Consider the following 23,285-nt stretch of genomic DNA (forward strand, 5'->3'; position numbering starts at 1 on the left):
GGGAGTGTGTGAATTTTTCTGAAGATTTAAAGCATCATTTTCTGCTCCTTGGGCCCCAATTTTTGGGAGAGCCCTCTGATCCCCTCTTGGCCTTGCCCCACTTTCAATCCGTTCTCACCCTGCTTCCACGGAGATTTTCTGGGAACCCCTGACCTGTTATTCCTCTCCCTTCAGGAAGAAGTTCAACTTCCATTTTGCTTTGGCTTCCAAAGCCTTTTTTGCCTCTTCCTAGAGCTCTACTCTGCAAAACGTCCCTTCTTGTTCCAGCTCTACTATACTGCCAACCGCTCTGAACAAGGCTCTTCACCCAAGCTTGGCTTCTGCTGTTCCCTCTGCCCAGAATGTCGACTTCCCACCTTGGCCTCTTGAAATCCCACTTATCTCTCGGATCCCACTGGAGTGCCAACTGCAGCTCAGTGGATGGGATCAAAACCTGGCTCCACCATTTACCTTCTGTATGACCATGAGCAAGGCACTCAACCATTCTGAGCCTCAGCTTGCTCACCTTCAAAATGAAGATTCAATCAAAGGATGTCTAAAAGAAGAGCAAATAAAAGCCTCAGACGATGATTTTCAGCCCTCAAATTAATCCTGAACCCCTCTCCCATCCCTTCTCATCAGAGCTGAGAACACACTGAATTACGAGAGCTGAGGGTCCTGTTGATTATCACCCCCAATAGACCAGGAGGCCTTAGAGGTCAAGGGGCCCCATCTTAGACATGGCTAGCACACAGCTGCTCCACAGTGGATATTGGATGAGGGGTGTAATTTATCTCCTCATTCACAATCAGATCCGCATAGTTCATAGGTCAGTTGCCTCTGAGAAGTGGTGTCAAAATAAAGGAACAGAGAGGTCAGAACCAGCTAATCTTGAACCGTAGCCATGTGATATTACACATGTTTTTATTTCCCAGTCTGGAAAGTAAGGATGGTAATGGCCCTATGGAAATAACATTGTGCAGTTGCTCTAATGTGGGTGAATGTGCCATTAGCATTATTTGGATGTCATCAAGCTTTTAGTTTGGGTTCTTCCAGCCTTGGCAAGTACTGGCCCGGTGACTATCTGAGCTGAGTGGTTTTAAAGGTCTTGGGAACTGTGGCTCAACTGTCTCACGACTGAGGGCCACCCTGTGACTTTCATGGGGCTCTAGGCAATATTGTTTTTGTGGACCCCTTCCTCCATAAAATGATAACAAAATAATTATATTTTATGATGGCACTATAAGGAAGGATATAACCCAGGCTGCATTCATTATTTCATGTTGCTTATCATTATATTCATTTTACTCTCCTGATTTTAAAGATTATTTATTTACTTGGGAGAGAGAGAGAGCACACGCTGGGCGGGGGGTAAGGGCAGTGGGAGAGGGAGAAGCAGACTCCCTGCTGAGCAGGGAGCCCAACAAGGGGCACATCCCAGGACCCCGGCATCACGACCTGAGCCGAAGGCAGATGCTTAACCGACTGAGCCATGCAGGCACCCCTCTTCTTCTGATTTTAAAAGAATATAAGTTGAAACATTTTTGTGAGCCCCCAAAGTTACTGTGGGCCCCAGGCATTGTACCTCCTGTGCCTCTGCCTGATGGAGAAGTCAGCCTGGCTTTAAATCTTTGAAGTCTGGTGTCTTACAAGTGTCAGTTCAAACCAGGCTTCCTCCCACTCACTCTTTTCCAGCCACTTCTGGGGTCTTTGCACAAACTTATTCTTCTTTCTGGGACTCTCTCCCCTGCCTCTTTCCCTTATTTGCTTTCCACACATACCTTACAGTAGCTCTCCGATTATCACACACCTCTTACGGCACAGATTGCTGGGGTTTACCCCAGTTTCTGATCCAGCAGCTCTGGGGTGGAACCCAGAATGTACATTTTTTTTTAAAAAAGATTTTATTTATTTATTTGACAGAGAGAGAGACAGGAGAGAGGGAACACAAGTAGGGGAGAGGGAGAAGCAGGCTTCCCACTGAGCATGGAGCCCGATGTGGGGCTCGATCCCATGACCCTGGGATCATGACCTGAGCTGAAGGCAGCCGCTTAACCGATTGAGCCACCGAGGCGCCCCTCCGGAATGTACATTTTTAACAGCACCCAGGTGATGCTCATGCACTGGTCTGAAGACCATACCTGGAGCACAGATTCTTTCGAGGCCCCCCCCCCATTTCCAGTGTCTCTGGTAAGCCTTCTCTGACGTGGTTCACCCATGTTTCTCCCTCATAAAAAATTTACTTATTTATTTGATAGAGAGACAGCGAGAGAGGGAACATAAGCAGGCGGAGCAGCAGAAGGCCCCCCGCTGAGCAGGGAGCCCGATGCAGGGCTCGATACCAGGACCCCAGGACCATGACCCGAGCCGAAGGCAAATGCCTAACAACTGAGCCACCGAAGCGCCCCTCCCTCATATACTCTTAAGGATTAAAAGTCTCCGCTTTATCTATGCAATACTTTGATCCATGTCTCTCTTTCTCTCTCCCACTTGTCTGTAGGCTCCACTGGTCTTTTGGCTCGCTGTGGTATCTGCATCCTGCTAGCACACAGCAGGTGCTCAGGAAACATGTGTAGACTGCTGGTCAGAAGAGTTGAACCAACTTAACCTCCTAGCAACAGTGAATGCGGGTGTCAGAATCCTCTCAGATCACCAGCACTTCATTCGTACGTTTTTTTCCCACTTCCCTTTTTAACAACGATCAACCTCAGGATTCCTCACTTGCTTCTCCTTCCTGACGAAGATTAAGGAACGGAGCAGAAACCGCGTTAGGCAACCCTATACGGCCCGGCCCTAAGCCCCGCCCTCCACCCCGCCCCCACGTCTCGCCCCGCCCCGATCCTCCTTTAAGGCCCCCGCCCCCCCCCCCCCCCCCCCTCGGCCGCCCCCCCCCCCCCCCCCCCCCCCAGCCCCAGGCCGCGGCTGCTTTGCGCATGTCCACCCAGCCGAGCGCTTCTGAGGCCGTCTCCGTCCGGAAACAAACTTTCCCCTGCAGGATGGCACGACCCTGTGCGTCCCCGGAGCCGGTCAGGTAAAGCCTCCCCGGCCCTTGGCGCTCCGAGCAGGGCCTGGCCCGGCCTTGAGCGCGGTACCGGGGCCTTTTGGCCGGGACTGTTCTTGCGGAGCCCGCCTGCCTACCTGCAGAGCCTGCGCTCCGTGCGCTTAGCCTCCGGGGACCCGGGGCCTTTGTACCTCCTCCGGCCCGCCTGGGCCGAGCTTTGGCCCCATGGGCTCACACCCAGCCTCAAAGGTTCGCGCCCCTTCCCCACCGGCAGCGTTTCCCCCTGCCCAGCTGCCTTCCCTCTTCAGCTCAGGGCTTCTCTGGAGTTTGACCCCCAGAAACCACGAGCCCATGCCAGGCAGCTCCGGGTTCAAGGCCCGGGTCTCTCAGTTACCTAACCTTCCTGAGCCTGGACGGGATCACGTCCTCACCTCGCTGGGCTGTTACGAGACTGGAAAGAGAAAAGTGTGGAAAGTGCGTAGGATGAGCGCATGCTCAGAACAGGGTGGCCGCTACTGTGGTGTTTTCATGGTGGTGGTTAGAAGGACCAGCCCCACGTTTTTGCAGATTTTTGCTACTGCCAGTCCCTCTGGTCAGTTCTGGGGGCCTCTCAAAAGTCACAGTCAGCCCAATGCGAACTCAGGCGGGCCAGTTTTCTGGACGGGGGCCCTGTGTGCATGGGATGTACTCCGGAGTCCCCTCCAGTGCCAGCATGCTGTGGTTCTTTTCAGGTGTTTGGTCGTTTTTGACATCCATTGCTGTCACCCAGTCACTTTTAGTGAGCAACCCGCCACGTAGAAAGAGGCCCAAAGTAGCAAACACCTCCCGCAAGCCACTGCCCATCTCATGCTGGAGACATTTATGACAGTCCTTACCATTAATGGGGCACTGGCGGACTCCAGTCACAGTATGTGAACAGTGTCATTACATGCTCACAGATCTCTTCAAGCATGTCACAGACTTGGAGAGGTCACTCCTAAACCCTTTAAAACCAGTTCTGCCTGACTTAAATATCTCATTTTGGCCAGGATGCAAGACTGCCTTTCCCCCAGAAAGATTAAAACCACACTGTTAGTTTCTAGGGCTGCCATAACAAAGTACCACAAACATGATGGTTTAAAACAACAGAAATTTATGCTCCCATAGTTCTGAAGGCTGGATGTCTGAAATTTCCTGCCATTTGCAGCTTCTGATGGATGTTGATGTTCCTGAGCTTGTGGCAACATCACTCCAGGCTCTGCCTGTGTCTTCACATTGCCTTCTTCCCTCTGTGTGTGTGTGTGTGTGTGTTTGTGTGTGTGTGTGTCTATATCCTCTCCTTTTACAAGGACACCAATCATTGGATTTAGAGCCCGGGATGATTTCATCTCAAGATCCATAACTACATCTGCAAAGATACTATTTCCAAATAAAGTCGCACTCTGAGCCTTCTGGGTGACATGAATTTTGGGGGACACTATTTAAACTACTACATGAACCAGCAACAAAATAACGCCAGTCAAAAGGACCAAAACATTCACAGTAATGAATTCAGGGCGCCCAATGTACTTAAAAATCCAAATACTTGCATTATCAGTAATGGTCCTCAAAGTGGGTTCCCCTGGTCCACAGCATCAGCATCACCATTGCTTGGGAGTTTGATGCTAACTTCCAGGCCCCACCCCAAACTTACTGAGTCGCAGTTTTGGGGTGGGCCCAGCCCTCTGGGTGACTCTTGCCATTAAAGTTTGAGAACCACTGTTGTAAGGCAACTGAAGACATAAGGGTTTGATAACATAAGGGCCAGGTTAAGAGAAAGTCCTTAAGCTGAGAGTTGTCTAACCTTACAATGACTTGTTTACCAAACCTGTCTTACTTGAATGTAATTAAAAATTCAACATTTAACTGTTGTGTCGTTGAAAGAATACTTTACCGTAATTTCTATTTAAGTTTCAAAGTGAACTTGTGTACTAAACTGTATTCTTAGTAGTTTTTTTGCTCATTTTATCTTGCCAACAGTCATGTGATTTGGGTGTTACTGTTTCTGCTCTGTTACTGAAAAATACAATGAGAGTCAGAAATGGTAAGCTCCAAGACACACAATGCAACGGAAACATAGGCAGGACAAGGAGCTTTTTATTATAACTCTGGTTACTAAAATGTTTGGTTTGTTTCCATTTTAGAAACAGTTTGATAGATGATGCTAAGGCCCGCTTAAAAAAGCATGATGTTGGGACCAAATATTCTCACTTGTCGTCTAACAAATATTCTGTCCTTTTACCATTGTTGGCAAAAGAAGGAAAACTCCACCTGTTGTTCACCCTCCGGTCAGAGAAGGTAGGTGACAAAAAGGCTCCTGCCATTCAAGTTCCAGGACATTTAAAAACCCCACAAAAATTTGTCAGTTGCACACATCTTGAGGTTATGGATTCTCAGATGGACTTTCAAGATTGTGATGTTCAGGGGTCCAAGAAGCCACAGGATAACATGGCATTTTTTGGAAAGTTTTAGAAAAATAAGTAATTTAGCTAGCAAGTAACTTGAAATACTTTTAGACCGGGGTTTCTTAACCTTGGCGCAGTTGGCATTTGGGCTGGATAATTCTTTGCTGTGGGAGCTATTCTGTGCATCGTGAGATGTTTAGCATCATCCCTGGGCTTTACCCACTAGGTGCCAGTAATACAGACACAAACACACACACCCCTTTGTGACAACCACAGATGTCTCCAGACATCCCTGTCCTGGCAGGGATGGGGGGCACAGTGCTGCTGCCAACAGCCACTGTTTCAGCCTCCCACCCCCACCCCAGGTATAATGTGAAAATTCTAGAGCACAGAAATTAACAGCCTGGGCCCTGAAGCTGGCTGCCGATGTTTGAATGCAGGCTCTCTCCTTGCCAGCTCTGTGACTTTGTCCTAGTTACTTACCCTTTCTGTGCTACTGTCTCTTTACTTGCAAAATGAGGCCAAAATACTAGTGCTGCTTCATAGGGCTACTGTGAGGATTTCCCAGGGAAACAAATGCAAAGCGCCTAAATTGGCCCTAGCACTTGGCAAGGTTTCTGGTCAGTTTTAGCTGCCATCACTGTTGCTGTTACCAGACATCGCCTGAGGTTTTCAGAGAAACCATTCTACTTTAAAGAAATGTTGGGCTGGGGGGCGCCTGGGTGGCTCAGTTGGTTAAGCGACTGCCTTCGGCTCAGGTCATGATCCTGGAGTCCCGGGATCGAGTCCCACATCAGGCTCCCTGCTTAGCGGGGAGTCTGCTTCTCCCTCTGACCCTGCCCCCTCTCATGTACTCTCTCTATCTCATTCTCTCTCTCAAATAAATAAATAAATAAATAAAATATTTTAAAAATTAAAAAAAGGAAAAAAAAGAAATGTTGGGCTGGGAATGGAGTTCCCCTGGGCACACCCCTGGATACAGTCATTCTCCTTTGCTGTTAGGGTGCTTCTGAGGAAAAGTTGGGGAAGCAGTAACTTCAGAGTTATCCCAAGTACAGAAATGAAAATGGGCCATAATAGCATGGCTTTCAAAGCAGAACATCAATGAACAATATCCCCTCAGGGAAAAAGAAAGCCAAGGAATCAGCTGAAGTTTCGTAGGTTTGGGATTAGACTCATGTGGATTCTTCTGGGTCTGGGTCGGGCAACAATCACATACACAGGAGGTAAGAAAATGCAGATTCCAACAGGAGATACCTAACTGGAAACCAGGGGACCCGGGTCTGTTCTCAGCTCTGCCAAAAAGCAGAGGAAAAGCACTTCAGTATTATTTTTCAGACTATCAGTTAAATAATAATGTAGACAATTGAGGCAAGACCAGAATGGATCTCTGGTTACTGTTTCACCCAGATAGCTTTGCCTGTTGATTACTATGTGAGAATCATCTTAGACCATAAACTTTGGTGTGCAAAGATCACGTTAAACACACACAAAAAGAGTATTTAAATCTAATTAGATCTGATTCTATACCTATCTGGCTCTGGGGGCAAGAAATTCCCTCCCAGGCATTCCTGGAGCTGCACCCCTTCCTGGAGTCACACGAGTAGAGTTCATGGGTTTCCTCCCAGTAAATGGGGAAGGGGCACCTGTCTTCAATCCCTCCTGCTTCAGTATGTGCTCTCCTACCAGTTCTGGAACCTAGAGCAAAGTTAGCCCAGGTCATGATCTCAGGGTCCTGAGATCGAGCCCCCCGTCCGGCTCCACACTCAGCATGGAATCTGCTTCATATTCTCTCCTTCTCTCTCTGCCACTTAAACAAATAAAACTGTTCATTTTAGGTTATGTAAATTTCACCTCATTTTAAAAAAAAAAATGCTTTTTAAAAAATAACAGCATGTGGACCTGTTCTGAGGGCTCAGTGGAAAAACTTCTTGTGAAGCAGCATGCCCGAAGCAGGGTAAGCACTCAATCAAGGCTGTCTATTGATAACATGGCCCTTTTTATTCTACTTCCTTTTGGCTTTTCTCCCCCATCAGCGTAGATCTTGTTTCGTGCGTATGGTATCTTTTAGGGGCAAGTAGAGAAAAATTACAAGTGAAGGAAGTTCTCAAAGGTCATTTTTTAAAAAGGATTCAAGTAAAAACTTTTTTGGGGGGTGGTCTTACCCCCCCCCCCGGCCATTACCACCAGGGTGGGAGTGGTCTCTGGCACAAAATAGAAGTTCAGGAACTACTTGTTGAATGAGTGCGTGCTACCAGAATTGAAATCCCACATCACAGTTCTGTTCCTTCAATATCCAGCTAAGAAGGTCACCTGGAGAAGTCTGCTTCCCTGGAGGCAAGTCTGAACCAGCAGATGTGGATGATGTGGCTACAGCTCTCCGGGAAGCCCAGGAGGAAGTAGGGCTGCATCCTCACCAAGTGGAGGTTGTCTGCTGCCTGGTGCCATATCTGCTTGACGTAAGTGTTTGAGTGGAACTGGCTTGCTTACACTGTCATGGCCACCCAGTGGACCCATGGTCGTCAGCATTCCACATGTGGCCAAGCATGACCCTTGACAGTGCTGTCCTTAGAGTCAAGAGACTGGCTCTTATGTGGGCTTTGCCCCTTGTGAGCTAACTGGCCTTGGGCAAGCCCCCTTGCCCATCTGGGCCCCCCTTTGCCCATCCAGAAATGAAAGGGTCAAGCTCTATCAGTTGTTTTCAAACTGGACCCTGTAGAATCCTGTAGATGCTTCAGAATTCTTTCTTTAAGATTCAGTTTACATTTATTTTTCGCCAGTATACATTTCTTTTGAGAATTCATTTGAAAAAATACCACACACTTGAGCGTGCTGTGTTCCAAATTTTAGCCTCTTGGAGGCCACCAGTGCATTACCTTTGTCCTAAATACACTTTAATTTTTATACATACCTTGGAATCAAGCTTCTCCATATCACATTAATTGAGCAGTACCCTGAGATCACTAGGCAAGCTGTTTAAGAACTACTACTATTCGTAACTATATTTCTTTTTTTTCTTTTTCTTTTTTTTTTTTTTTAAGATTTTATTTATTTATTATTTGACAGAGAGAGAGATAGCGAGAGAGGGAACACAAGCAGGGGGAGTGGGAGAGGGAGAAGCAGGCTTCCTGCCGAGCAGGGAGCCCGATGCAGGGCTCGATCCCAGGACCCTGGGATCATGACCTGAGCCGAAGGTAGATGCTTAACGACTGAGCCACCCAGGTGCCCCTGTACCTACATTTCTGTATGGATTTCCTTGATTGTATACATGAAGAAAAACAAACAAACCATGAAAGCAACAAAATGAATTCTGGGACTCATATAATAGCCAGATCTTATTTCATGTGAACTTATGACTTGTATTAATTGACTTTAGATGGAGTAAATGTTGTAAATTTGTGCTCGGGTAACAGCATTATTTTATTGGTTTAAAATTTTTAATATAAACTTGCAATGTTAGAATAGGTACAGATTTACAGAAAAGTTGCAAAGATACTACAGAGAGTTCTCATATACCCGCACCCAGTTCCTCCCATCATTAACATGTTATGCCACTGGCGTCTACTTGTCACAACTCACAACTAAGAAACCAATGTTAGTACACTGCTATTATCTAAACACACTTTATTTGCCTTTTACTAATTTTTCTACTAATGTCTTCCTTTCTGTCCTGGATCTCATCTAGGATACCGTATTGTATTTGTTTGTCGTGTCTCCTTAGTCTCTGGTCTGTGACAGTTTCTCAGACCTTCCTTGTTCTCGTGACCTTTACACTTCTTCCGTGCACTGGTCACGTATGTTGTAAAATGCCTCTCCATTTGGAATTTACCTGATATTTTCCTCATGGTTAAGCTAGGGTTATAGGCTTAGGGGAGGAATACCACAGGGAAGTGCTCCAGTCACCTGTTGGAAGTAGGTGTCAACTGTATGTTTTATACATTGGACTTTCGGGTACATTTTTATTTCAAGAGGAGAGTCCCACTGATGCATAACAATTAGAAAACCAGTGGGTCAGACCATCCTTTATGTTCTGTTTGCCTTACAGTCTTGGTGGTGCAGTGTTGTGGTGATCAGTGGTGCTGGGGCATCTATCTTAAGCAGGCCCATTTTCAAAACAGAAAGGTCACCACTCGGGGGAGATTTAGTTCGGAAGAAGCTAGTGGCCTCTCGAGGGAAGGCTTCCTAAGTGAGAGGGGAGAACGAGAGATAAGGACCAGAAATGTAGCAGTTACTTCCTAGGCAACTGTGTTTTCTAATGGGAACCCCTTCCACTCGGCATCTGCAAATCCCCCAGCCTGTTTGGGGGATTTATTTTAAAACTCTATTGACAAATTGAACCCTAATGGTAAAAGGTTCCCAAAGTGAGAGTAACTCCCATTTCCAAGGCACCCGGGAGCTACTGAGTCCTGCCTGTGAGGAGCATACAACAGTCTCCACAGGAGGATGTCTGGTCTTCAGGAGATGTTGGTGGGCCAGACGCTCCCTAGACCAGAGATTTCTAAAATGACCTCCTCTTGATATAATGATGCCAATCACCTTATCAAGAAGTTAGCATGAACAAAGGCTTTCCAGAACGGTGTCCTGTGTTTGGAAGTGCTAGCAAGGGTGGTTTCGTTTTTGGACCTTGCACATGTTTTAAATGTAGTGCAAAAGTACCACTGATCTAACACTTAAAAGCAGAATCTAATTCAGTGGTTTTTAACGAGCGCTGATTATGTCCCCCAGGGAACATGGCAATGCCTGGAGATGATTTTGGGTCAGAGCTAGAGGAGGTGCTGTTGGCTGTTGCCTACCTCCTGCTAACCCTCCAAGGCAGGCGATGGCCCTCCAAGCCCACCCCAGGTGTCGCTTTGCCATACGTGTATGTACTGCTCTTTGCAATGGCCTCAGGAGACATGGCCCACACATTTCCATTCATCCTCCTTCATTTCACCCTCTCTGAAGCTTCGACTCCTGTAGACATGTTGGTACCTTTCAGTGGCATGTCCTTTCCTGGGAATGTTTCTAAGAGCAGGTGGCCTCCTTCTGGGACCCTGAAGCAGGCCTCGTCCCTGTGGCCACAGCAAAAGCCAATCTCCACGGGATTCCAACTCAGCAAGTGGCTGAAATGCAGTCTTTCCTTGGTCCTACAACGTCTGCCATGCACCCACCATCCTTTTTTCCTTCCAAGACAGACACCTGTGTTTTGGGAACTGTGTGTCCAGACATGCTGTTTCCTCCACAAATTTCCAAAGTCTGTCTGACTTCTCTGAGCTTGAACCATGTTGAACGTGCCTTACTTCCCATCTGAAACGTTCAGTCTTAAACCATTATCTCCCCTGTGGCTCTGATTTTTTTTTCCCCCTTCCAGTTACTTCCTCAGACTCTGACATGCGAGTCCGAGGGCCAGTACTGACCACACTAAGTTGCTTGTCCACACCCATGCCTAGCAGTTTGGCCCTTAGCGTGAGGATGAGTTTGTGCTCCTAGCCCGGCCCTCAGGAAGAGCTTGAATCCGAGCTGCAGCTGAGAACTCTCCACCTGCGCGAGGCTGGTGTGTCATCTCTTTGAGATATGATGACATTTGTGTCTTCATAGCCCTTGAGCACTGTGCTCTAGAGTGTGGGCAGCAGGCTGGTGAATCCTGGTCTCTGCCAAGTATTAGCCGGCCGTGACCTTGAGCAGGTCGCTTCAGGTGTCTGATTTCCACTGTTAAAACTCCTTCAGGGTCAGGCTGTTGTGAAGAAGCAGGGAAAGGGTGCTGGGTACTAGCCCAGGACCCCAGAGGCTGTGGTTACTTCATGGTGACAGCAACCACAAACCGCACGCTGAACCAACACCGTGGGCTCTGTCTGTCCAGACCCTTTCATATTCCTCTTACTGTGTTTCTGAAAGCTCACACATGCAGCTTTCCACCCTTCCCTGCTCACAGGGAGCCTAGAGGGCCTGAGAATGTACTTGGCCGGCCAGTCCTTCACCAGTGACTGTGCTGGGGGGCATGACAGCCCAGCTCTGTGGTGTACTTTACGCCCAGATGCCCTGCAGGGCCCTCGCCTGCCTTGCTCCCTACCTCATGCTTTGTCCTGAGAGCGCTTCCTTAAGAAATCACTTGCATCTGAGTGTTCTCCATCTCCCAGACACCCACGGCTCCTGGGGAACCCTGTGGTGGAAGAGGCTGAGCATTCCCTTAGGGCCAGGTGGTGATCGCAGCTGGTGGAATGCTGCTTCTGCCCTGGGGCCGCTTAGGACCCCAGATTTCCCACCGGAAGGACAGCTAAAGTCTACGCTCTGTCTTCCACTCCTGGTCCAGATAGTGACTTCCACCATTAATTCAGTTAATGGTCTGAGTCATCACTGTTCTTAAACATGCTTCAGCTGTCACTCCCCTGAGAATTTTCCACAGACCGGTTTATCCTGCTCTCATGGCCCAACCTCAAGGTATATCCCTGGCTTTTCCCAGCCACTTTCTCTTGGAATGTCCCCCAAGAACTCCGGATTCTTCTCACTTTCCACTTCAAGCTTATGCAGCTCTTCTCTTATTATTACGCAGCTCCTACACTAAACCCCAGGCCTCACCCTGGAGATGCCCAGCAGGTCCTTCGCTTAATAATACCCTGCATTCATTTGCAAGCAGTTGTGGTTATAAATAGAAATCCCCCTCCTTATAAACATCTGTTATGTAAAATAGTTCATATATAATTATAAATGCAATTTCCCATAACTGGGTATGTGCCACAGTTAATATGTCACTTTTCTGTTGGTAAGATGGCACATCCTTGTCTGTACTGACAGGGAACGGTGTCTATCACATTCATTTTGAGGGCCACAGAGTATCCCATTACACAGATACACTCATAATTGACCTACCCTGACTGTCCATCAGTGGAGGAGTGATAACTTTATTTTGGGGCTATTGCAAATAATGCTTCAGTCCAGGGGCGCCTGGGTGGCCTGCTTCTCCCTCTCCCTCTGTGCTGCCCCTGTTTGTGCGCGCACTCTCTCTCTCAGATAAATAAATCTTCAAAAAAAATGCTTCAGTCTTGTATCTTTTCTCACTGGTAGGAATTTATCATGCAGATATATTTATACAAATGCAATTGCTAGGTCAAAGGGACCACATTTTTATAACATTGCCAGATTGCCCTTCCAAAAGATTATACCAGTATGTTCACAAAAGATACACTTTCAGAGTCATCTCACAGACACTGGCTCAGGTAGGGGTGAGACTACCCCCATTTCACAGGGGACATGACTGTTCATGTCTGGAGCAAATTCTTCCTCCTTCCCTACCCACCTTATATCATTGACTGCTTTGGACTCTGTTCTTAATTTGTGTATTTCGTTTTCTGCTTTTAGAGTGATACATTGATAACCCCAGTTGTAGGATTTATAGACCACAACTTCCAGGCTCAGCCTAATCCCGATGAAGTTAAAAGTGTGTTCCTGGTGCCTCTGGAATATTTCCTGCATCCACATGTCTACCACCAGCGTTACCTGACACATTATGGTCATCATGTTATTATTCATTGCTTTGAGTACACAGACCCTGGAGATGGTGTCACTTACCAGATCAAGGGAATAACTGCAAAACTTGCCCTGTTCCTTGCCTTAATTATTTTGGGGGAAAATCCCATCTTTGAAATGGAGTTTAATCTCAATGATCTGATTTCATCCTCTGAAGAGATCTTCCTGAAACTAAATAAGCATGCTACAAGCAAGTTATGATTTATGAGACCACCATCCAAATAGCTAAGAGGATTTCGTGTGTGCTTCTCCATAAGAACAACAGTAACACAAGCTGTCGGCAATTGACAGGTGCGACTACTTTTCCTGCAATATGAAGGTAAAAAACCTTGCCTTTTTCCCACTTGCCCTGTATTACCTGAGGGAGCAAAAGTCTTTCAGAAGTGGAAAAATGTGTTCATAGTGTTGCATAATTTCACCCACAGCATGTTATTTTTTTGTACACATGTATCCAGCCCATAGTAGGCACTTAATAAATATTTGTTGAATATATGACCATGTGGCATTTATTTTATCTGTGAGAGGTAGTATCTCTGTCTGTTGTTATTCTAGAAACTTCCGGCCAGCCATCAGAATCCATCCACCTTCTCCTCCCTGGCAGTAGAGTTGAAGCAAAGCTCCTAGCTCCCCAGTAAGAAATGGCATTACCCAGGATTCCTTGCAGTTAAATGTGGCTCTGAAACTTAATTTGGGCCAATGGGATGTGAGTGAAAGTTGACCTTGCAGGTCATCTCCAATTGAAGAGATAAGCCAGCTTCCTTGGACTCTCTTTCCCCTTTTCAGGAGCTGCAACATGGATTTACCTGCCGTCCAGCCTTGGCCATACAAATGAGGACAATTCCTGGGGGGATGGCAGAACCCAAAGGGGGTAGGAGTTTGGATCTCTAAATGCCTCCCTGGAGTAAAGCAACCTGCCACCCAGCGCTGTTCACTTGGGCCTATTATGTGAGAGAAGAATAAAATTCTGTCATTTTTCTGCCACTGTTACTTGGGGTCATTTTGTTAGAGCAGAGCTATGACCCTAAGTAATATACCATAACACTTGAAAATGGCTAGATGGATATTCACTCAAACTTGAAGTATTGCCAGCAGTTAGAATTTGGGATGATCTGACCTTTAACACATGGGTTCTGTGACATACACAAGACGGCCGTGGGTGTTGGCAGGTCTAGCAGTCATCATCCAGAGCAACTGGACTGAAGGGATTTAAGAGGCCCATATGCCCACCAATCGGAAGAGATAAGGTTCTCTGTCTTAAGATGACGAAAGCAGAAAAACACTGGTTTTGAGCACAAGCCCCAAATGAAAAGTCAAAAAGATAAACATTCTCAATTGCATTCCTTGAGATCTACCACTTCTTACGTGGGCATTTCCGTATGTCGTGCTTTGAGTTAGCAGGAATTTCTTCATTTAATTATAGTATTAACCATCCTGCACGAGGTCAGGGAGATCAGTGCATAAAACAACATAACCTTAAGTCCGTGAGGGCAATTTCCTATCTTACTGACTGCTACAAGAGTTTTAGAAAGCTGAGCCAGGTTTAGGAAGATTCTGGTATAGCTGAACATGTGATGGCCCACACCAAACCATTCAGTCAGCCATGCAACTGCCCACTGCTTCAGAGTTTTTCTTTTCTGAGAGCTGGCAGAGGAAAAATGCCTGATCTGCTTTATACCCATAAACATGGAAATGGCACAAATCTGGCTCCAACCTTGAAAGCAGATGTTGGGTGAGCTTCTCCATTAACATTCAGTAACTGGCCCTGCATGAACAGGCCTAAACTGTTTCGCAGCAATTACAGAGGCATTTGCAAATGTGTATTTACAATCTGACAGCAGTGTAATTGCCTGGTAGATTGTTGACCCCTCTGGCAGTGCAGAAAGCCGCCTTTCCGAACTGTTTGTTTTTGTGAACTCCTCAGATCTGCCTGGTTTCTAAGGTGCGTTGGCCCAGCCGACGTCTACAGTCTGAATGACACTCGAGGGCCACCCAATTTAAGGGGCTAAATATTTAGTAATGGGGGTAGTGCCTCCCCCTGCCCTTTTTGGGGGGGTATTTTCTGTCTTTTCTGTATTTTAAGACGTCTATGTTCAGGGTTCCAGTTAAATATCCTTTGCTTAAAAGGAACGGAAGTCTAGCAAATCTGGCTCAAATGAAAGAAGTTACTGGCAGGGTACAGATCTCAGGGAGAGTCACTCAGCAAAGTCACTGAACAAATCAGCCTCAAGATGCACAGCAATGGGGAAGGAGCAGGCCAGCTAGCTACCTCAAAAGCAAGAAGTTGTAAACCTTCCCTTTTTCATCCTGTCATTATTGGGGCAAGAGCCATCCATTTGGGTTGATTGATATAGGCATGGAAAAGCAACAGCAACTCAGTGTGTCAGTCTCCAGGTCCTTGGAGGAAGCTTCATTTGGCCCAGCTTGGGTCACTTGGCAGGTAACCTGTGGATATGGTCAAGGGCGGGGGTCGGGACCACAAATGCCCAGAGTCAGCAGGGTGTGGGGAGGAGCATTTCTGAAGGAAGTGGGCTAGGCGAACATCCCAAAACATTGACCGTCTCTAAAATCCATCCCTAAATTCTGTAGATTGTGCCATCCAGACAGCTCAGCTCTAGCTCAGCTGGGTCTCCTTCTTTGCCTCCCTGCAGCCTCGGTAAGCAGGTGCTTAAGAGCCGTGGGTCTGCCTGCCTGGGTGGGTCAGTTGGTTAAGCGTCTGCCTTCGGCTCAGGTCATGATCCCGGAGTCCCGGGATCGAGTCCCGCATCGGGCTCCCTGCTCGGCAGGGAGTCTGCTTCTCCCTCTGACCTTCCCTCTCGTGCCCTCTCTCTACCATTCTCTCTCTCTCTCTCTCTCTCAATAAATAAATAAAAATCTTAAAAAAAAAAAAAAAAGAGCCGTGGGTCTGAGAGTCAGGATGCTTACGTTTGAATCCCAGCTCCAGCAACAGCCTGGATGTTTGGTGGCCTGCTAGCAAGTGACTCATTCTCTACAGGCCTCAGTTTCCTCTTCTGTAAGTGGGAGAAAGAAACTTCTTGTTTTAGGCCTTTTGAAGGGATTAAAGGAGTGAGTACATGTGACCCCTTTACTGGAAGCACAACTAAATGCTCAGAACAATGCCTAGAAAGTAGAAAGGGCTTAGTTACCTGGTAGCTAGTAATTACGGCACTATTATAACTGCCAGCTTATAACAATAATGTCAAGTATTGTCATTTCTCTGATTCAGCACATCATCATTTCCTTATGCCAGAGGTTCCTGAACTTGCTTGGTTCACACTGAGCACCCTTGACGTCTCAGTAATTTTTTCAGGGTACATGTAGGCTAAAAGAAATCCCGGATAATTCTGTTATGTTGTTACATCCAGACAACTTAGTAAGTGTTTATGCCCTACTAACTTGGTAGCCATTTGAAGATATACCATACACTAGAAAAATACTATTTTTGTTTGAATCTTATAAACTAACCACGATCGTTCACCAACGGGATGTGTGCACCAGTTGAACACACACATAGACGGGAGATTCAAAGCCAGTTTTGTGATAGGAATAAACATGCAGATGCAGGGAGGAGGGACACCTGGCTCAGATTTGGGACTCAGGGGAGCCATCTTCAAGGAGGTGGTGGTGGAGCTGAGCCTTGCTGGATAAGGAGATGCTACCCAAGTGAATGGGATGGCAGTGGTGATGATGGGGACTAACACTGGTTAAGCACCTGTGCTATACCTGGCCCTTTACTTTGATGACTCATTTAACCCTCACACCACATCTCTGCAGTGAGTATTATTCTTATTCCCATTTTTAGATAGGAAAATTTGAGGACCAGAGAAGTTAAATATTTGCCCCTGGTCACAGGGTTCATAAATGGAAGAGCCAACATTCCAAACCCACATGTATGAATTTTGGAGCCTGTACTCTTTTTACTCTTACCCACTTACTCCAAGATGAGGCTCATTTCAAAAGGACAGAGGCAAGAATAGAAGGTTAAGTTTATGTTTCCTTTGATTCCCTGCACGTGAAAGGGAAAGCAATACAAACTTAATAAACTGGAGGGAGAGCAGAGTTTATTTTTGCCTTCATCGCGTCCTCCAGCTTACACAGCTGGTGTTGCACACACTGAAATGACTAATTAGCTAGGATGGTGTTCATTAAAATGGGACCTACCAATTAATTAATGAAAGTGCTGTCATACTTGCTAATTTAACAAAACTGTGGTGCCCACTTTCCAGTTAAAGAACCGAGATGGGGAAACGTCCCTTCACCCCTCAGACAAGATGATTAAATAGAACTCAAGTCTTGTTCTCGTTTCCAGTTGGTTTCTCATCTGAGAATAGCACAAAGTTTTGATACAGTCACTGGAGTGGATCATCACTCAGTCCAGTTGTCTTAGATGTGGTGTACTTGGGTTCCTACTGGGGTCTGTGTGTATGCTGCATTCAGGATTCTTGCCTGCCTTCCCATCACCACTCAGCCCCTCCCTGTGCCTTCCCATTGTTGAACAGCACTTGGACTTTGAGTGTCAATTCCTGTGTGCCCACTGTTAAATCTCCCATGCTACGCCATAGCATGGACATGGCTTCCTTGCACCGCTTTGCCTCTCTCTTTAATATGTGTGTACCTTTGTGTTTATTCCAGCCATGACCCAGGAAGGGACATATCCACATATCATGAAACCTCTCAGTCTGACTTCCCCTGGTACTAAATGAAGCAAGGATTGATGGCCAACCCAAAGGCAGTATCTAATTTGATGGCCAGTAATCTATGACTTGTGTGGTCTACTTAAATAATTGAGCCACGTCTATTAGATTTTCCAAAGAATTTGAACTGTGCCAGAACATAATACTTGCTCAGGAACTACTGTGGGCCATGTGCATAGTGATGAGTAAGCCCAAAAAGTCAGAGTTTAAAGGTTAGTTAGCCAATAATTGGTGGAAATGTGTCTTTAATTTGGGCAGTGGTCATCCTGTCAGAGTCCACCAGATACAAGTGGAAGAAGAAATATTTCCTGAAGCAATTTAAAGATCCTTTTTAAAGGGCTCATATTCAAGTCCATAAATTTTTATTTTATAGGTATAGCCTTGGTTTGATATTTCCTTGACAATAATTTTCCTCATTTTTCATTTTATATTGTCAAGCCTTTATTCCGTACTTCATCATGGTTGTCAATGCATTTCTGTTTCTCTTTTTTCTCTTTTTTTTCAGTTCTTTCCCATGTGAAACCGAAGCTTTCTGGTTATTTTGTTCTACTTTCTTAATTCATTTGTGTTTCTTTATTAATTTGTGAACAGATTCCTCTCTGGGCTCATTTCCTCTCCTTCCACCAGCCTGGGTTTTTCTTCTAGATCTGCTATATTCCATGGAGCCCGTAAAGCATTCTGAGAAGTTGCCTACATTTTTTCCTGACTATAAATCTGTATGGCCCAACATTGAACAAAATGATATATTGGAAATGGTTTTGCTAGCTCTCCTAACCTCTTATAAACATTTATCAATATGTCTTAGCCCCCTGTAGTGAATCGAATAGTGGCCCCCAAAAGATATGTCCAGGTCCTAATCCACAGTACCTGTGAATTGAATTTATTTGGAAAGAGGGTCTTTGTGGATGTGATTAAGGATCATGAGATGAAATCCTCCTGGACGGATGGGCCTTATGTATGGGCCATTTGTAAGGATGGGCCTTATCAGTGCATGGAGAGGGAGATCTGAGACACACATACACACAGGGAGAAGGCCATGTGACGATGAAGCAGAGGTTGGAGGGACACAGCCACAAGCCCAGGAACACCTAGAGCCACCAGAACCTGGAAGAGTCAAGGAAGGTGCCTTCCCTAGAGACTTCAGGGGGGAGTGTGGCCCTGTCAACACCTTGATTTTGGACCTCTGGCCTCAAGAACTGCGAGAGAATAAATTTCCGTTGTTGAAGGCCAGCAAGTTCATGGCACTTTGTTACACCAGCCCTAGTACATGAATACCCCCTGGTTCTGAACCCCTACCCCCTCAATTTTGAGGAAAAGGTCTCCCTTCTGCTTTAGGATTAACATGGAAACAATCCACTCTTGACTGTCCAGGGATTGGCATGCAGCCCAGACTGTTAATCAGATTCATTGGCCCAGTAATTCCCTTGGGATTAGGACCAAGCAGCACCAGAGCCTGTCTGCCTGCTCTCTGAAGAACATCCTTGGGTGTTCTCACTAACTCGACTATAAGTTCTAGTGAGTGGTTGCTAACTAGTTAGTGTTGCTAGACTGTAGTTCCATGAAGGCAGTGACTTCACCTTGTTGGCATTCCCACGGCATGGCAGTGTCTGGTATGCAACACCTTCCAGTGTTTTCTATCTCAATAGCCTAGAAATTGGAGCTGTCCTTGACACTGTTCTTGCCCTTACTCCCTAGGTGACACAGTCACCCATATCTCCAGGTCCCCATCAATGCAATGAGCACCAGACCACTTCCAACAGCCAATTCTTATATCTCTGTTCCTGAAGATTTTTCTAAATCCATAGCAGGCAGATTGGAAGTGCCTGAAAATTAATGGCCCCCATATCAATCCTCAGTCAATGACTGGAAGAATTTGGTATATCAAAAGTCCAGCTTCTTCACGCCTTGGGTGGGATAATTCTGAGGCATAATTCTTCATTGACTCTAAGAATGAACTAAGTTCCAATCATCCACTGTGGGAGCTGGCTTAATACCTCACTTTTTAGTGGCTGCCTTCTTTTCTTGTCTCATTTCCCCACCCCCTACCAATGTGTCCTGTATATCCCAATAAATTACTTGAGTCTTTGTCTTAGAGTTTCTAGTAAACTCAAACTAAGATACTCCTCCATCCAAATTGTTGCCAAATTCAACTGAATTTACCTTCTGAATATCTGTCAAAACTAGTTTTTCATATCTCTACTGACATCAATTTAGTTTAAGGCATCGTAGACTTCCGCAAAACATCTGTCTGGTAACCACTGCTCTGTATCATTTTCCCCTACACCCAGAGTTATTTTTTCAACATTTAAATATGATCATATTTTCTTTGAGACACCTTGATGACTTCCCATCGTTTTTATGAGAAAGACTAATGGAGCATATAAGCCCTGTATTCTGCTCCTGCCTACCTACTCCAGCAGTGTGTTGTTATCACTTGCCCCCTCCCTGCTCATCCCACTCCTATATTACTGGCTTTGGTTTAATTTGTGAATGCCACAGGACTCTTGCACAAGCTGATCCTTCAGTCTGCAATGATTTCACAAAGGCCTTTGCCAATTGCACTCTCTTACTCATTGTTCAGATCTCAGCTTCTCAGGGAAGCCTCTTCTGGCGCCGTAAGTAGGTCAGTTTCCCTGGTGATAAGTTCTCTCGGTACAATGTACCTCTCCCCCATAACTCCTATCACAGTTACATTATTACATCCCTTTTTCTGATTCCTTGATTGATGCCTCTTTCCTCCTATAGATTCTGAGTTCCATGATAGCATGATCATGTCTCAGTTTTGGTCCATCATCGTATCTTACCATTTAGTGCCGCTCTTGGCAAAAAGTGGATGTTCAAAACATATTTCTTAAGTGAAATAAAACTAAATGGGCAAAGAGGCAGCTATTTCTAATCAAATAGCCAGTTTGGGCTGAGGAAAAATCCAGTCTCTTCCAAATAGGGTACTTGGCAAAGATAAACCTAAGATGGCTCAACATTATTAGTCAACCCCATTCACTGCATGAAGGGTATAAATTGCCCTACCAAGAATGAATCAGGGAGGAGCTCCTATCTTCAATCAGTAACTTGGTTGTTTCCATACCCAGCTGCCTTGATATACTTTCCTATGAGCACTAGAGGGCAAGAATTAGATCCTCCTCATCCTATCTCCAATGCATGGCACATGTTGGGGCCCATGCCCCTGCAGATCTAGATAAACTTGACCTGAATCCCCACTGTAATTCCAATGCAAAGCTCAATGTCCAGTGTTCCAAGGTTTATTCAAACCCTTAAGGGCTTACATTTCCACGAATCACCTCTGGTTCAATTTCCAGCTTCAGCCAATCTTAGTTCCGTGTTCTGTATCTTGAGGTCTCTCCTTCCTACCGCCTCTACCCTAGTGTCAGCCCAAATCCGGTCACAGCCTGCCTCTCTGTGCTTTTCACAAGACGCCTTTTATAAAAACCTCTGTGTGCCTTTATTTAGTTGGAGACAGAGGGGTATCAGCCAGGTAAGTAGACTGTAACATGAGAGAGCAGAACTTAAATTTGAATATTGTGTTTTCTTGTTCTTAAAGAGGTCCTGTCCATTGCTGCCAAATCAGGCTCCAGGCCGACGCTGCACTCTTAACACTCTAGCCCTTGCCTTCTCTCCTCTCTTCACTCACGCTACCATTCATCTAGATACGATACATGGATTCCAAACACAATTTTTCTCATTCCACTGGACTTTTTTTTTTTTTTTTAATGAAATGACAGGGTCAAGTGAGCACAGGCTTATAGCCAAGCTCATGGGTGCTGGATTAAAAAAACACATCTGTGCAAAACACGTTTGGTCTGTAAGTACACTGATCTTGTAAGGAGATAGATGAGCCTGAAAAATGGTGATGGGGATGAGGGTAAGATCAGAGGTAGGAGCTGGAGTGAGAAGTTGCATTTGAGGAGGGGGTGGGGGAGAGGGAGAGGGAAGGGCAATGGGATCAGATGGGAGTGTAGAGGATGGAGGTGAAGAGAGTGGGAAAGGAAGAAAGGAGCAGTCAGTACAACTTTTGGGGGAGGGGATTGAGAGGAACAACCTTGAAACACCTAGAGACGGTTTTGGGTCACCAGCTGGGGAAGTGGGCATTGGCCCTGGCACTGCCTATTAATATGCTGTGTGACCTTGGCGACATTAATCAACCTGTCTGAACCTCAAGTTTCTTATGTATAAAGCAGATTTGAACTAGTTGCTCTCTAAACAACTTCTACTTCTGAAATCTCGAATTCTGGATCTTCTCCAGCTATATTTGAGCATAGACAGGTATCTAAGCACTTTTGCTTATGTTTTACAAAGGAACAAATCTGACTGAGGAAAAGAAAAGAATCACTTTTTGTCTACTGTTAGAAGCTAGCAGCATGCAGAGAGCTCATTATGTGAAAATACCATTTGGGGAGATTAATTAAAAACTCTGACATTCAGAGCACGGATTTGGGGCAGGAATGTACAAGTCCAGAACTCTGGGTAGAATTAGAACAGGCATCTAAACGTTGAACCTTATTAGGTATCTAGCTAGGCATTAGGAGGGGGACATTTGGAAGCCAATATTCCAAACCCAAGTGCTGCTTGGCTTTGTACGTTTTGTTTGAATTATTGCACATTTAATAGGATTTGGCTTCGGTGCCTGTGCTCAACGTCCCGTTTCCTTGACAATGCAATCCCCAGAGGGGCAAAGGCCATATGGAACACATGGGTCATTTTGTAACTTAGTAAAGCCAGGTGAATATGTATCCCCCCTACACACACAGTAAGGAAAAGAATGGCCAGCACATGCTAAGTACTCAATAAATGGAAGGTACTATTATTCATATCAGAAAAAAATCCACACTAGGCTTCATATTATAATAGATGCAAACAAGCAATTTTTTCCAAATGCTTACCAGACAAAATAACTATTCTTCTCAGAAGCTCCATTGGCATTATCTTTGATTCTGGGTCCCCCCCCCCCCCCCCCCCCGCCACCTTCATTTGCATTCCACCAGCAAGTGTTGTTCATTCTGTGGCCAAGTCATACCCCAAATCCAGCCAGTTTTCTGCATCTCCCCTGTGACACCTCGTGTCAGCCACCATCACCTCCCACCTGGACCCACAACAGCCTCCTAACTGGTCCCTTCCTTATGCCTATTCTTGCCCTGCATCACATCTACAGTGATCTTTTGAAAACATGAGCAAAATCATGTCACTTCTTGGCTTAAAACCTTCTCATAACTTCCAACTGTGCCTATAATGAAGTTCAAGCTTGTTTCCTGGCTGACAAACTGGCACATTCTGGACCCTGCCTGCCTTTGACCCCTCTCACCCTGGGCCACTTTGCTTCCTTCAGTACAATTTTTCTTCTCTCCCTGAAACACGCCAGGGTCATCCCTATGGTAAGAGGTTTTGTACCAGCTGTCCCCTCTCCTTGGGATGGTCTTGCTCTGGTCTTTGCATGCCTGGTGTCTGTTTTATCATCAGTTCTTGGTATAGTTGTCCCTTCCTGGGAGAGTCCTACCCCTGGTGCCACCCTCTATTACATACCCATATTTCAATTTTCTGTGCATCACTTCCATATCTGATATTCTTGTGTATTTATTTACTTGTGTTTTTTCCCTTTCTCTCCCACTGCAACATAAGCTCTGTGAGTATGGGAACATTTTATTAGATTTTATTTTCTGCCAGGACTCAGTAAAT

The 23,285-nt window shown here is 45.8% G+C and overlaps 1 protein-coding gene across 2 annotated transcripts; it reads left to right on the forward strand.

Moving 5' to 3' along the window:
- The first annotated feature begins 2,895 nt into the window (after positions 1–2,895).
- Positions 2,896–13,392, forward strand: NUDT7 (nudix hydrolase 7). Of its 2 annotated transcripts, XM_073882314.1 has the most exons (5): positions 3,133–3,229; positions 5,256–5,296; positions 7,297–7,360; positions 7,704–7,862; positions 12,739–13,392. In XM_073882314.1, the coding sequence occupies exons 1-5, from the start codon at positions 3,206–3,208 to the stop codon at positions 13,105–13,107; spliced, it is 657 nt and encodes a 218-aa protein (XP_073738415.1). In that variant the 5' UTR covers positions 3,133–3,205; the 3' UTR covers positions 13,108–13,392. The 2 variants fall into 2 exon arrangements, with proteins under 2 accessions (XP_025716321.1, XP_073738415.1); XM_025860536.2 differs by lacking the exons at positions 3,133–3,229; positions 7,297–7,360 and adding an exon at positions 2,896–3,010 and having other exon boundaries at positions 5,143–5,296.
- The last annotated feature ends 9,893 nt before the right edge of the window (positions 13,393–23,285 follow it).

This window comes from Callorhinus ursinus, unplaced genomic scaffold, assembly GCF_003265705.2.
Source record: "Callorhinus ursinus isolate GAN/ISIS: 27379988/994484 unplaced genomic scaffold, GSC_fseal_2.0 scaffold46, whole genome shotgun sequence".
NCBI classification, from domain to species: Eukaryota; Metazoa; Chordata; class Mammalia; order Carnivora; family Otariidae; genus Callorhinus; species Callorhinus ursinus.